Source organism: Neltuma alba, unplaced genomic scaffold (assembly GCF_004799145.2).
Source record: "Neltuma alba isolate B1F8T4 unplaced genomic scaffold, ASM479914v2 tig00012312_pilon, whole genome shotgun sequence".
Lineage (NCBI taxonomy): Eukaryota > Viridiplantae > Streptophyta > Magnoliopsida > Fabales > Fabaceae > Neltuma > Neltuma alba.
The window spans coordinates 115,008-130,749 of NW_021636823.1; the positions used below are offsets into that span (position 1 = coordinate 115,008).

The 15,742-nt window shown below is 33.5% G+C and overlaps 1 protein-coding gene across 1 annotated transcript in view; it reads left to right on the forward strand.

Annotated features, from left to right (window-relative positions):
* Window positions 1-409: 409 nt before the first annotated feature.
* Window positions 410-15,742, forward strand: part of LOC114725935 (antifungal protein ginkbilobin-like protein 1) — an 85,796-nt gene continuing 70,463 nt past the window's right edge. The window contains exons 1-2 of the mRNA XM_028912493.1: window positions 410-819; window positions 2,025-2,049. Of these exons, the coding sequence (XP_028768326.1) occupies window positions 419-819; window positions 2,025-2,049 (426 nt within the window). The 5' untranslated portion in view covers window positions 410-418. The remainder of the gene's footprint in view (window positions 820-2,024; window positions 2,050-15,742) is intronic.

Sequence of the window (15,742 nt, forward strand, 5' to 3'; positions counted from 1 at the left end):
ATAATAAATTTGTTAATAATATATATTTTGGTAACACAATAAATAAGACATAAATAATACAAATAATTAATAATTAATGTGTGTATATATGTTTATAAAATAATTAAATATGTTTATAGAAAAATTATTTATTTTGCCAATAAAAGATATTATGATTTCTTAAAAATTTTAAACATGAAATACCAAAAATTTTTTAACCGTTGGGAGCTACTGGGGAGTAATTATTATTACTCCAATAACATTTTTTATTGCTTAGAAGCTAGTGTTAGGTAGCTTATTTTAAAACTATGATTTCCATGGCCAAAACCTTGGTTTTGTCTGAAACCATGTTTCAAAAAAAGAGCAGGTGTTTTGCTGATTTTTTCCCAAACCATGAACACGAACCCTCTTCGGAGTGCGAATCAGTCCCAACAAAAAGATGCTTCAACGTCCTAATAATCTCTTTCTTCTCCTGGTGACCTTCTTCGTATTCTGGTCAGGCTGGACTCTAAACGGCGTCGTTTCAGACCCAGAGACCATTCTTCTGAACAGTGGATGCAGCCCGTTCTATGAATACGTCCTGTCCAACTTCTCGACGTTCAACGAAAACCTCAACACAACGTTTAGAGAAATCCGAGGGCAGATCGTGACTCAGAACGAGTACTTCGCGACGGCGCAGCAAGGGGGCGGAAATAACCCAGTTTCCACTCTTTTTCAGTGCAGAAATTACCTCTCCATCCCCGACTGTGCCGCCTGCTTCGACTTCGCTTCTGTTCAGATCCGCAACTGCTCCGGCGGAGCACACGCTGCCCGTGTCGTCTACGACGGCTGTTTCCTCAGGTACAAGATCAGACTAACCCACCTGATTCAATTTTGACTTCCCTCTTGAAACAGTGCAGGCTTAGGCCTTGGATATAAGATGTTTATTGCGTGATCATCGAGTAGTTTGTGACTGTGTTGTGAGGTTTACGACCGTGTTTTCTTTTTGGTTTTGTCTCTATTTGCATTGATTAATTAAACAGTAAAGACAAAGGAGAAATAAAACTTTGGTTAAGTATGATTACTTAAAATAGATGATAATATGAAATTAAAGTTTAATAACAATAGATTTAGAGGGGATCTCCAAAAAAAAAAAAATCATTGAATTTCAAAATTTCAAATCATTCTTATTTACTATAATTTAATAATAATTGACAACATTTAAAATTTTAGAAGTATGTTTTTGGGGATTTTTTTCCCATAGATTTACATATTTCTCATTTTAATGATACGGTATTAATTTGATTCATTAAATTTCTTAAAAATTTATTTACATATTTTTTTAGCGTTGGTAAACATTTCATATGAAAAAATTTATAACTTGCAAGGTTTTATTGATATAATTGATGAAATAAAAAGTTGATGATTTCTCAGGTAAATAATTTAATAGACAAGATTTAACAAATCATAATCAACAAGTTGTCAAATTTATCACCACACACGTCACACACGCAATACACACGCAATAAGTGAGTATAAATGCTCAACTGCCATTAGATCCCCTCTGCTGGCGGGTCCATGTTACCTAAATCAGTCTATAAATAATTCAATCTAGAAATATCAATTTAAGTCAAACAATTTTAATAATTAATGTTTTGATAAAAGCACAAGGAGAAGATTAAAGATAACAAAAGGAAGACTAGAAAGAGAAAACTATTAAGAATAAGAAAGTAGGAGCAGGACACAATTCAAAATGGCTTATGAGTTCGGGAAGCGGGTTAATTAGAATACCAGACGCTGGCAAGACAAGACATAAATTTGGTTAGAATTATAGAAAGCTTTATATGAATTGTGAGTTAGAGTCTTATTCCTTGAATAAATTTATGGATAATTTATTACCTATTAGAGACAAATGTATAAAACCTAAATTTACACTCTGCTTATTACCAAAATCATAGCTCCTATATTTAAACAAATGTACCACATCAAGTAGGTCAATAACTAATCAATGCAATTTTATAGTGATATTGGAAAGATGATTTGGTATTACTTTGTGGTATGCTAAGGCATGAGACGAGTGCCTTCTTTGACATATTTTGAATTTGAATTTGGATATTCAAATATATCTTTAACTTATAATATTATGATTTCTTGAATTCAAATCAGAATCAATCATAATTAATTCTATATATATATATCTAATATATATAATTTATACAATATAAATTAATTAAATTTATATCGTAACTAATTGGATTTGATTCAAGATTGAAATAATGCCCTTAATTTGTCGCCTTAGGATTACTCCAAAAATTAATTGAATTAATACAATATAGTGCACAATCCGGATCGTATTCATTGTTAGGAGCCGAAAACGAAATCAAATCCTAGTAAATAAATACACGTAACCTAAACTATAAAAAGGATTTTTATTTTGGTGAATTGCTAACTAAATGTCATGAATTGAATTGAAATTAAAATATTTTTTTTTTGTTTTTTTGTTTTTATATGAAATTGATTAAAATGAATGATGGTGAAAGAGATGAAAATGACACACACGAATAAACAATAATAATAATCAATCATCCAACTTAACAGCATAGGCAATCCTCACTCCAATAGATGTGGAAGTTAAAATAATAAATTAAGAATTATAATTAAGTGTTTAATCCAACAACTGGGTCACATCGAATTGCCACAAAATATTTTTCAAAATCCTAAATTACTAATTGCAATCAGAATAGTAAAATAGAATTAAAGATGCTAAAAACTAATGTTTAATTAAACTCTTAAATCCAAAACAACAGAATTAAAGCTAGCAAGAGACATTACAATCCAAGATTCCAATCTACCTCAAAAAATCACAATATATTAACTCCGAAGTCAATGTAAATGTCATAACCACAACATTATAATTAAAATTAAAGCTATAAATAGCCCAATGTCAAATGTTAAATAGTAATCCAGCCATAATAATCTCCAAATATAATCAGCTTAAACAATACAAATTTTTCAATAATCAAAATAACTATCCTAAGACCTAAGAATTGTTTAACAATTATTGGACCAGAAATTAAAGTAACTAAAAACTCCCCTATCCGAACTTCTGTTATTGTTACTGGATTAGAGAATTGTGAAACTCTAGCCACGATTTGCATGAAAAACGCTGCTACAGCAATCTTCCACATCGAAGATGATGATGAAATTTGATGGGGAATCAAACAGAGTTCGCTGGCGGTGATTCTCTATGCCACCTCTGGTCCTTCATTCTGTTTCGTCGAGAAGAAGAAGAAGATTAACGCGATGGTGATGTTGGATTTCGGTGAATATGGAAGATGATGATTCGAAGTGAAGAAACATAATCTGGAGGTATGATCGCTGTCAAGCTCTGGTCCTTCACTCTCAGTCGCCTCTCTCTCCTTTGTTCTCCCTCTCTTCTCTGCCGGCGAGCTTCTCTCTTCTTCGTTTGCTGTTTCGCCCTCGCTGATTCTCTCTACCACCAGAAAGATTCAACGGAGACGCATATTGGTGTAGACAGATCAAGCTTCTCTCGCCTGCCTCTGTCGCAATCCTGTTCGCTCCTTCTGCCGTCGCTCTCTGGTCTCCCTTTTCCTTTGGTTCTGTCACACCGAGAAGAAGAAGATGAAATCGATGGTGATGATGGTGATGAATCGATTCGGATTGATGGAGAAAAGGAATTGGCCGAACATGGGTGAAGGAATTTGGTGAGAATGAAGAGATGGAGGGAGGTGTTGATGAAGACGAAGAATTGCTGGTTTTTGGATTGATGGAAGAGGAAGGTTTTTGGCGAGAGTGGTAATGGAAGGATATGGGAGAAGTTTTTTGGCCGCCTCCCTGATTCCTCGTCTCTTTTCAGTCAAGCATGGAATAGGAATGGAGGTACAAAACTAAAGCCTTGTTTGGCTAGGGGAAATAAGAGATAGGTTTAGGGTTAGCTAAAAGAGTGTTTGGGATAAGTGTAGGTAAAATAGAAAGAAATTAAAATCTTTATGGCATAGAAAATCTATGAAATTTTGGTTTTCTTGGAAAATCTTTTCTTCCCCAACACAAAGTGATTCAACTTGCCCAAGTTCCTAATTATCACCTGAAAAATAATTCAACTAAATGCAATATCATATAATCCTCAGGACACAAATAGTTAGGAATTACAAATCACATAATTATTACCAATTAATAGCAATTAAGCATATAATTCCTAAAATGTCATAAGCATTCAATTAAACCAAATAATCATGATTTAAGCCATAAAAATGTCCTAAAACCCATAAAATAAATCATGAAAATACATTAAAAAAAAGGATTTGTCAATTTCTCCACATTCAGCCTTTTGCACTCCTGGGCAAAATATCAGCAAAGAAGAATCCAACAGAGAGACTCAATGCAAGCAAACATAAAATTGACTAAGCATGAATGTGCAATTAAGTCAAGCAACCTTTATTCCTAATCAATCAATAATCATAGAATACTTCATGCAAAGAAATTAATACAAGAAACATAGCAGGATAAAGGAAGAGAAACATAATAGAGCTCAAATAGAGTATAAGTGTTTTACTCATCTCTCAAATAGGAAAAATTTCACTCAATCCACCTAGATTAGCACTTACCATAAGCTTGTAGAGATTCTAATGTCTCCACCACTAACATATCTTAGACTTATGATCAAGGGGATTTGAAGGGTTGTAATGTTGGAAAGCAAGGCAAAGTAAATGAAATGAACTAACAAGTGAAATGCATGAGTAATGAAGTATCAACTCAGAATGAGCTAAAGTACAATTATGAAGGACACCAATATGCAGATTTTAAACTTTTGAAACAGAAATCTTTGCTCTTTAAACCACCATTAAAATGCCTTATTTCAAATTTTATTTTTTTGTTGCAACTTATTTTCTTTTTCTATGACTTTCTTTCTTTGGCTTTTTTTTTTATACATTTTCTTCTCTTTATTGCCTTTTTCTATTTCTTTTTTTTCCTTTTTTGTTTTTCTTTTAATATTGGCATCCAAATCCAAGAAGGTAAAGATATAGGCATTAATGATGTACTTTTTAAAGTGAAAAACCAAGTGCAACTCATGCAAAACACTTGCTAAAAAACAATGAATAGAATGAAAGTGAAGGCTCAAAGAAGTGAACAAGGGTTAAATGAAGTACCTTGTGTTTAGATAAAGGGTTTAAAAATGAATGCCTCTATCATCCTCACAAATCTAGGTATTAATGTAGCTTTGAAAAAGAATCTAGACAAATTCTAGACGTTAACCAAAAGTAGGTAAAAATCACACAAGATGAGAAAAATACACGGCTCAAAAATCCTTCCACTAAGGCTTTTCCCAAGATGTTTCCTCCTTAAGGATCAAACTATGAAACAAAGTTAATAACACTGCACCAAAGGCATTCTACTATGCTAACTGGCAAAGAACAGAAATTACTCAAATTAAATGCAATTAAATTCAGCCATGCAACATTCACAAGCATTGTGCAAAAGGATTTAAAAAAGGGATGTCCAAGGATTACAAAAGTCAAGTCAGCAGCAGAGAGAACAGCAGTGCAGAACACTGAGGCGAGTGAAAACAAGAGGACACAGAAAGCAACAGTGAAATTCCCAAGTAAGAATCAATCTCAAATCATGCGATACAATTCAAAAATCAACTAATGAGGCAAAGAAGAGAGCAATTACAACAGCAATACTTAGCAAATAAGAGCAAATCCAAAGGCAAGTTTTGTTTTTTGTTTTTAAATAAGCTCAACTAAAAAACGATCCCTCCCCCACACTTAAATTTTGCATTGTCCTTAGTTTAAAACCCAAGGGCAAGGTAATGACAAGAGAAAAAGAGGCTCAATAGGGGAGTAAACAAAAATAAGGCTACATTTTCTACTAGACCAGCTCCCCCAGACTTATCTTTTTTAATAATTCAATTAAGCATAATTAATCAATGCAAAGTTAGCAGAAAATAAGTGAGGAAAAAGACAACCTTACTCTTAAAGCACCTCAGACTCTTCAAAGAGAAATTCTCATCAATAATGAGAAACATGAAGTTTAGAAAAAAAGATTGCTCTTGATGATTGTACTTTCTTGGTGGTGGCTCAGGGTCAATTGAAAGAGGCACAAAAGCATATAGTGGAGTTTGGTGCCGAGAAGGTCCCTTCTAATTATGCGCCTACACAGAAAATAAGCCAGCATCAGTACCAAATCTAATAATAGAGATGTGAACACCTAATTTTATCCGAGTCCCACAAAATTACTAAATTAAAGAAAAATAAAAATAAAGGATTAATATCCTACTTGATTCTTTCTTAGAGGTTAAGTTTGAGAAGTCCACCATATGGCAAATCCAAAAAGGAAAATATCTCTCTTACAATAAATGGCAATAAAATAAAAGATAAGAATTAAAAGCCAATTTAGCAAATGTAAGGTGGACACATTAAGGAGAGAAATAAGAAAAATCAGAAAATACAAATAAAGATTTCTCATTTAAGATGATTAGCTCCCCAATTTAGGAATATATTTTGGAGTTATGATAGTAAGAAAAAACAAAAATTGAAATAAGAAATCATAATTTGATGATAATTTGGTGCTCAAATAGGAAGTTGCATTATGAGTCACAATTAATGAAATTTAAAAAATCAAAATTAGAGAAAAATTAGAAAAAACCTAAGTGGAGCCTATAAATAGGAGAGTAAGGGTTACAGGATCTAGGTCAGAATTTCCCAGTAAAGAAAGGAGGCAAGGTAGAGTGCTCTTCTATCATCTTATTTCATTGCAATAAGTTGTTTTGGAGAGAAAGAGAGAAGACCTAACTAAAAAAGAAGTCCTTTTTCCATCTTCTTCTTTCTTCTACCCAAGGAAAGTCTACGCTCTTGTCATTGTTATCACTTTTATAAGCTGGAGTAGTGATGGCTAGAGGGTTGGATCTAACATCATTTTAGTTAATCCTTACTACTCCCCTTTCTTTTTGGATTTATTCAAAATATGTCTTTATCTATTTATTCCCACATGTACTCATTTCAATATCCACTTTTTTTTTTTCTTTTTTAAATTTTCATTTTATTTTATTTATTCTATGTTTGGTTCATGCCTTCTTACCAATATGTGTATATAATTTTTATTTATTGGCTTATTATATAATGTATTTTTTTTTATAACCAATTGATAAGTAAGCATCAAGTATGAGTTTTCATTTCCATCTATTATGCTTAACTTGAGTTTCATATTGACTTTGTTTTTGGTGTTCTTTTTTTTTTTTAAAGTTTTTTCCTTTTTAAAATCTTTACGATGTGAGATTTTTAGAACCTCTGTAGGTATCTAGATTAAACCGTGTGAGATTATGAGAGTCTCCGCAGGAATACCAATATGGTTGTACAAATTTTCCTTTTGAAATAAAAAGAAAGAAAATAAGTTTGGCACCATCTTTATAAATAAATAATAGAACAGAAATTTTCTTTTATATACAAGTAATCTCAAAATGTTTTTTTAGAACTGTGTGAGGTTTTTAGAACCTCCATAAGCTCGAATGATTATTCTCCTGTGTAAGGTTATGGGAACCTCCACAGGGAGGGTAATCCAAAATTTCTTTCAAAAAATAATTTTAAAATAAAAATAAAAAACTTGTTTTCATATATTAAAAAAATACAAACCCACCAAAAACACTTTTTTTTTTTAATTGAATAAATATTTTCTAAAAAATATCAACCAAGTGACACACATTTTTGCCCTCGAACTACATGGGCTTTGATCCCTCTAAAGGGTACGTAAGCTCTAGATTCTTATCCTAGACCAAATCCAACTTTATAAATGATTTTTTTTTTCATTTTTTATAAATAATTGTTTTCTTTTTCTTTTTTTTAGAGTAATTAAAGTATAATTAAAAAGGCTATATTAATTTTGAGTAGTTGACTTAGGGTAACCGTTCTCTTGAACAGGTGTTGTGGGGTGCCTAACACCTTCCCCATGCATAATCAACTCCCAAACCCTATCCAGTTTTCGTAGACCACATATTTTTAGGTTTCCAAAATTAATCTTTTAAAATTTTGGTGGCGACTCCTCTTTCCTTTCCCTTTTACGAATGACCAAGATCCAGGACCGATAGTTTGGCGACCCCGCTAGTCACATTTTGAGAGTCAAGCCTATTTAAGTTGATTATTTAAAATGATATGGCCTAAATTGTATTGTTACTAACCTTTCTTTATTTGTTTATTTATTCTTTATTTATTTCTTATATTTATATATTACTTGTCTTCTATTAATGTGTTTTTTTATTTGTTTCCTTATTGTTTTTTTTTTGTTTATTTATTCTATAATCTGATTAACAGATGAGAGTTGGGTAGAATCTAGGCCAACAAGTTTATATGCTCTACACACACTGAGCACCTACATTATTTACCTCACACACATATTGGGCCCTATACTAGGGTCTGTGAGCAACTTAGTAAGCAAAAGTTTCTAACGGTTTCCCTATGGGGTTTTCAGAACCCTCAGAGGTTACTGTGAAGATTTCATCTTAGCTGTTACCTATTTAATAGAGTTGATCCCTGTGGAACTTTTGAGTTCTTAGAGGGTCAACCTCATTAAGTAGGGTCGTCATCTTTATGATGAGGGCAACTAGGATACCTTTACCTGTGAGGATTAAAACAACCCTAAAATCAGTACATGTATTAGGAGAAAGTTAATGACCCACCCAATTGGTTAGTACATTCCTCTCTTAGAATAAACCCCTAGCCTAGGATCCTTCCTAAAATAAGACAATAGGGAGCAAATTCATTTTTTTTTGATGCATCATCATTATCCATGCATAATTAATGTTGCCCTAGGATTAAGCGGCTTACTGTCGCTCCATCTGAGTATGTATCTCATATCACTCCGCATATAGATACATCATGATGACGATGCATGCATTAGATAACTAACCCTAGTCTAAGGGTCTCTGACCCTAACAGATCATGAGAACATCACATTCATCATTTTAGAAATATCTCCAAAAGGGATCACATTCAAAGCATATCTTGACACTCCATTCTTTCTCCATTCTTTTTCTTTTCCAGGATTGGCAAGTCATCTAGTAGTTGTGAAAAGTTGGCATGGGGTTTAATGGCACAAGAATTGAGTTTATATCAAGCCCCCCACAAGAAAGATATACAAAGGAAAGGATATTAGGCTAGTTGTAGAAATCGAGTTAGTACACCTAAGCCGATTCATTAAGGGTTCAATCAAGTTGGGCTTTAAGAACAAATACGGTAATATCCTCAATCTGTTATAAGTACTAGTGCATAAGGAGGCTTTAGTAGCATTGGGCTAGTATTGGGATGCCTCACTAAGATGCTTCATATTCTCCAACTTCCAAATAACCCTGACCATTGAGGAGTATGGAGAGATCCTTAGGATGCCTATTTAGAAAGACAGTCAAGTCTATCAATATCAAAGGCATTTACCTTCCTAAGGGGGATAACAAAGTTATTAGGAGTTCACACAAGTGAGATACGAATCATTTACCCTAGACAAATCATGCGAATTGCTAGAGTTGATATGGAAGCTCGCTTGACACACCTTGCAGCTCAACAAGATTAGGAAAGCTTTTGCAAAATCTTTACATTGGCTATTTACGGTACCATTATTTTTCCTTCATCAGTTGGGTTGATTGACCTTGGGGCCATCAGTGTCTTCCAATCGGTGGAGTATCATCGAGCCAATCCAATACCTGCGATCTTGGCATAGGCCTACATTTCGTTATCTCATTGTCATATGAAGAGAGGCTGGTGGATGAGATGCTGCCTCGCAATGCTTGATATATGGATGTTAAGCCACTTGTACAGTAAGCAGTTACTTTTCAAAAAGAGGGATGATAAACATAGCAATCCACTCACTTCATTCAAGAACTTACCAAGACTCAATGAAATGAATCAGAATGAGTGGAAGATTACCTTTTTACAATTGACAGAAGACTCCCTTTTGTGGAAGATAGATTGGTAGGAAGGCAACGATGTCATCTATTGTTGTGGGGACTTTCCAAATGTGCCTCTCATAGGACGTAGAGGCTGTATTAATTATAATCCCTCAATAGCATTAAGACAGCTAGCATTTTGACAAAGGGTTCCTTTTGAGAAAGAAGTATAGGCCATACACCTTCTCCACAAGAAAGACGATACAAAGATGATGTGCCAAAGAATCAAAGAAGCTTGGGGTAAGGTGATGTATAAGGGAAAGACTGAGCTTGGGAAACGAGAAATAGGTGTAACACAAGACTATAAAGTTTGGCTGAAAGAAAGAATAGAAGGGGTTAATCTTGTTTGTGCCCCTCAAGATCCCTTATTAACAAACAATGCCCAAGCAGTGAATAAAGAGTTGGCAAAGCATTTAGAAACAAGAGAGTGAGAATTAGAAGAGCTTGCTGAGATGGACTTAAGAAGCAAACAAAATCAAAGCCAATTGGAGAATGAGTATACTGCTCTTCAGGAAAAATTGGCAAAAAAGAGAAAGAGAAGAGACTTAGATGAGAGCTCAAGAATTATGTAGCTAGAGAAAGAAAATGAGAACTTAAGAAAGGCCATGCGGGAAAATGAGAAACAAATAAAGAATAATTGAGCTCGACTAATGAGGATGGCTAAAGAAAAAGAGTCACTCAAAGATAATGGCTCACTTAAACTTAAGGAGTTACAACAAGAAGTTGACAACCTTGCTCAACTCTTAGAGAGCAAGATGAATGAATTAATTGCCATACAGGGAAGCACAGCTGAAACAACTCAAAATCTCTTGAGTAAGTTGAATGAAGAAAGAGAGAGTCAATAAGATAGGAGACCCTCTATCATGAGTAAATGAATATGATAAAGAGGTATAGGGAGCTTATTAATTTTGCCACTACCAACATCCTAGAACTCATCAGAGCATTCAAGCGCGCAAAAGGCGTGATTAGCCCTCTAAATTCCCTTGAAGAAATATTTGAATTTTTCAATTTATGTAACCAAATCATGGGAGAATTGAAAAATGTAATGAAATTTTGATATTGTCAAGAACTTATTATTGAATAAAAGAATATTTTGGCATACACTTCAATGTTCATTTCTATACCTGTTTTTATGATCATCAATCAAATCTTAATTTGAATAGGATTCAAGATCCTTTCTATCTAACGATAAACTCCAAGTCTCCCGGTAGAGTAATGCGTTCTTAGAGGAGATTAGAGGTATTCTATGAACTAATAGTCTACTATGAGATTATAGGACTCAAGGTCCTTCTTAATGATCAACTATAAAGTAATGCATTCTTGGAGGGGGGCTAATGATAATAATTAAGGTCTTAGGTGTGATAGGATTCAAGGTCCTTCTCATCTAACGATCAACCCTTGATGTCCTTGTTGAATAATGCATTCTCAGAGGAGTCTAGGGGGTGCTAGAAAATCCCTATGCCAATGTGACTTCGGATGACTCGCCGCAACCCAATAAGGCATAAACTTAGTTAATCTAATGTAAGATTTTGTTTCCCCCCTTTCTTATCAGGTGATTCAACATTGCTCCATCCAAGCATCCTAACCAAAAACCCCCTACGCATCCTTATAATACACGTTCTCGTAGACGACAAATGGCAGCTAGTGCGAACAAGAATGAGGCTCTAAATAAATGCATGTCACACATGGAAGTGAACACCTAATTTTGTCCAAGCATGACAAAATTACTAAATTAAAGAAAAAGAAAAAAGAATAGTAAAAGACTAATATCCTCCTTGATTCTTTCTTGGAGGCTAAGTTTGAGAAGTCCACCATATGACAAATCAAAAAAGAAAAATATCCCTCTTACAATAAATGGCAATAAAATAAAAGATAAGAATTAAAAGCCAATTTAGCAAATGTGAGGTGGACACATTAAGGAGGGAAATAAGAAAAACCAGGAAATAAAAATAAAGATTTCTCATTTAAGATTATTAACACCCCAGTTTAGGAACATATTTTAGAGTTATCATAGTAAAAAAAATAAAAACAAAGATTAAAATAATAAATCATAATTTGATGATGATTCAGTGCTCAAGTAGGAAGTTACATTATGAGTCATAATTAAGAAAATTTAAAAAACAAAAATTAGAGAAAAATTGGAAAAACCCTAGATGGAGCCTATAAATAGGAGAGTAAGGGTTAGAGGATCTCAGTTAGAATTTTCCAGTGAAGAAAAGAGGCAAGATAGAAAGCTCTTCTATCATTTTATTTCATTGCAATAAGTTGTTTTGGGGAAAAAGAGAAGACCTAACTAAAAAAAAAAAAAAATCCTTTTTTTCCATCTTCTTCTTTCTTCTACCCAGGAAAGCCTACGCTCTTGTGATTGTTATCACATTTATAAGCCTGGAGCAGTGATGGCTAGAGGGTTGGATCTAACATGATTTTAGTTAATCCTCACTACTCCCCTTTCTTTTTGGATTTATTTGAAATATGTCTTTATCTATTTATCCCCACATGTACTCATTTCAATATCCACTTCTTTCTTCTTCTTCTTCTTCTTTTTTTTTTTTTAAATTTTCATTTTATTTCACTTATTCTATTTTGGTTCATGCCTTTTTACCAAGATGTGTATATAGTTTTTATTTATTGGCTTATTATACAATGTTTTTTTTTTTAATAACCAATTGATAAGTAAGCATCAAGTATGAATTTTCATTCCTATCTATTATGCTTAACTTGAGTTTTATGTTGACTTATTTTTTGGTGTTCTTTCTTTTTGTTTTCAAAAGTGCTTCTCTTTTTAAACTCTTTACCGTGTGAGATTTTTAGAGCTTCTGCAGGTATCTAGATTCATTGGTAAACTGTGTGAGACTATAGGAGTCTTTGCAGGAATACCAATATGGTTGTGTAAATTTTTTGAAATAAAAAGAAAAAAAAATAAGTTTGGCACCATCTTTATAAATAAATAATAGAATACAAATTTTTTTTTATGTACAAATAATCTCAAAATGTTTTTTTTAGAGCCGTGTGAGGTTTTTAGAACTTCCACATGCTCGAACGATTATTTTCCTGTGTAAGGTTATGGGAACCTCTGTAGGGAGGGTAATTCAAAATTTCTTTCAAAAAATACTTTTAAAATAAAAAAGCTTGTTTTCATATATTAAAAAAAATACAAACCCACCAAAAACCTTTTTTAAAAAAATTGAATAAATATTTTCTGAAAAATACTAACCAAGTGACCCATATTTTTACCCTCAAACTACGTGGGTTTTGATCCCTCTAAAGGGTACGTAGGCCCTGGGTTCTTATCCTAGGTTAAGTCCAACTTTATAAATAATTTATTTTGTTTTCTTTTTCATTTTTTATAAATAATTTTTTCTTTTTTCTTTTTTTAGGGTAATTAAAGTATAATTAAAAAGGCTATATTAATTTTGAGCAGTTGACTTAGGGTGACTGTTCTCTTGAACAGGTATTGTGGGGTACCTAACACCTTTTCCACGCACAATCGACTCCCGAACCCTATCCAATTTTCATAGACCACATATTTTTAGTTTTCCAAAATTAACCTTTTAAAATTTTGGTGGCGACTCCTCTTTCCTTTCTCTTTTACAGATGACCAAGATCCAGGCACGATAAGAGACATAGAGAGATTTCAAATAAAGTGAGTATTTTATGATCTAGGCTCTCCAAGTAGTTATACATCTAAGAAAGTTTATGATACTCACATTAGTAGGAGTCAAATAATCATTTAAAATTTCAAAACACTCAGGTTCATGTGACGTGGAAATTGAAGAATTCAACTAACAATTATTGGAGTACAACGCATCACTATCACGTTTACCAGAAGTGGGAGGTAAAAGCATGGAAGCAGAAGAAGATTCATGCAAAATACTACTATTGACACATGTAACTAAATCAAGAGGCAAATCAGAAGATAAAACTTGTTGGAAACTCATCTACATGCATAATTTTGTCAGTCAAAATTTCAAAGTCTTTCTCAACAACATTAGAAGCTACTAACTCAATGGAGCTATCATGCATTTGACTCTCAAGGCCATACTCATTCTCACGTTTATCATCAACAATGGCACTAAAACAAGATTTAACATTTTTAATATTCCCATGCTTATCAATAACAGCACTTCCAACACTAGAAAGAGAAGCATGATTGGCATTTGAATCATCACACAAAAGAACATCTTGATTCAAATCATTACCACTAGAAGCAACAGGTTGGGTATTAGCATTTTCAAAAAGATGAGGGGATTCACAAATAATTTCTTCATCCACCTCAGTATCTCTCACATTATCTAAAACTTCTAAAGGCATATCAGTAGTAAGAGGAGGCTTAATCTCCTCAAGAATGGGAGTATTATTACCTAGAGTAAGTGACAGCTCCCCTGAAAGTAGGAGATGCTCTTGCTTCACCTTAGAACTTTGTGTGATTGCACTAGATATAGGAGTTTGGAAATTATCCACAAATAAGGTAGCATTTGACTCTTTCTTTGAATATGCCACCCACACATTTTCAGGCAATAAAGCTCCTTCTCCTCCTCTTGTTCTCTTCTATAGCATGTGGTCAACAAATGCCTTGATGAAGTCCACTATATCCTCTAATTACTCTTCTATCTCCTTTCAATTTCCGTACATTTCCTTATACATGGATAACTTCTCGTGTTGAATCTTTACTTTATCATACATCCATCTTAGAGCATGGGTTTGGTCATCCATGTTTGGTAATGTAAGGAAAGCATCAAATCCAGAAGGTTCCGAAACAGGGGGTTGGGGTAGAGATTTATGGTATGAGGAGAAATATTTATGTGAAGGGTAAGTAGGTGTAACGTATGAATGACGGAGTTGGAATGAAGGCTCTTGGTAATATGAAGCGGGTGGCTCTTGGTGGTATATATATATGATGGAGATATATGATTAAAGTATGGTTGGTAAGGTTGGAGTGACGAGTTAGGTGATTGATGTAGAGGATAGTTCATCCAAGAGGGGTCATAGGTATAGAGTTGATTAGGCATTTGAGACTCTAGCTAAATTTGGAAGGAATCCAACTGTTGTAACAACGCTTCAATCTCTTGAGAACATATTGAATTAGAAGGTGCTTCAGACTCTAGCTGAGCTTGGAAGGAGTCCAACTGTTGTAACAACTCTCTTGAGAACATGTTGAATTAGAAGGTGCTTCATTCCACATACTATTTCCTGCCAAAAAGTAAGAATGAGAGGGTAGATCATGATTGATATTAAACCATGCCATGAGTCACACAATCAATTCCCAACAAAAACCAACCTAAAGAAACTCGAAACAATCTTAAAAAGCAAAAAAAAAAATTAGAAAACTAGCACAAAATCTCACAAATATAAAAATCTAGAAACATTCCAAAAAAGAAAGAAAATTAAAAAAAGTGGGGAAAACCCTTGAGTTTGGCCAAAATTCACTGGGGCTAACAGTACAACTATTAGTCTTGCTTAGAATGCCCAAAACCTTTGGAATATCAATTTTTAGAATTTTTTAGGCGAAAATGTTTTAGATAAGGCCACACAAATTCTAACACACAAAAACACATAAAAACACACAAGACAAATAAGCCACTAAGCATAGCAACAAATTTAGCCAAAAACCAATGATTTGCTCTTCCAACTAGCCCAAGTAAGTAAAATGACAGAATTTGACAGCAAAGAGTCAATGACAACACTTTTTGACAATGAAATCAAGCTTGTGACGGTAATAAATTTATAGAAATGCTAAGCTCAAGCATGCCAGAATTCATGGAACTTTCAAATCTGGAAGGTTTAACAGAACGTCCAACAATGCTTCAAGTAGACTCAAAATGATAATGCTCAAAA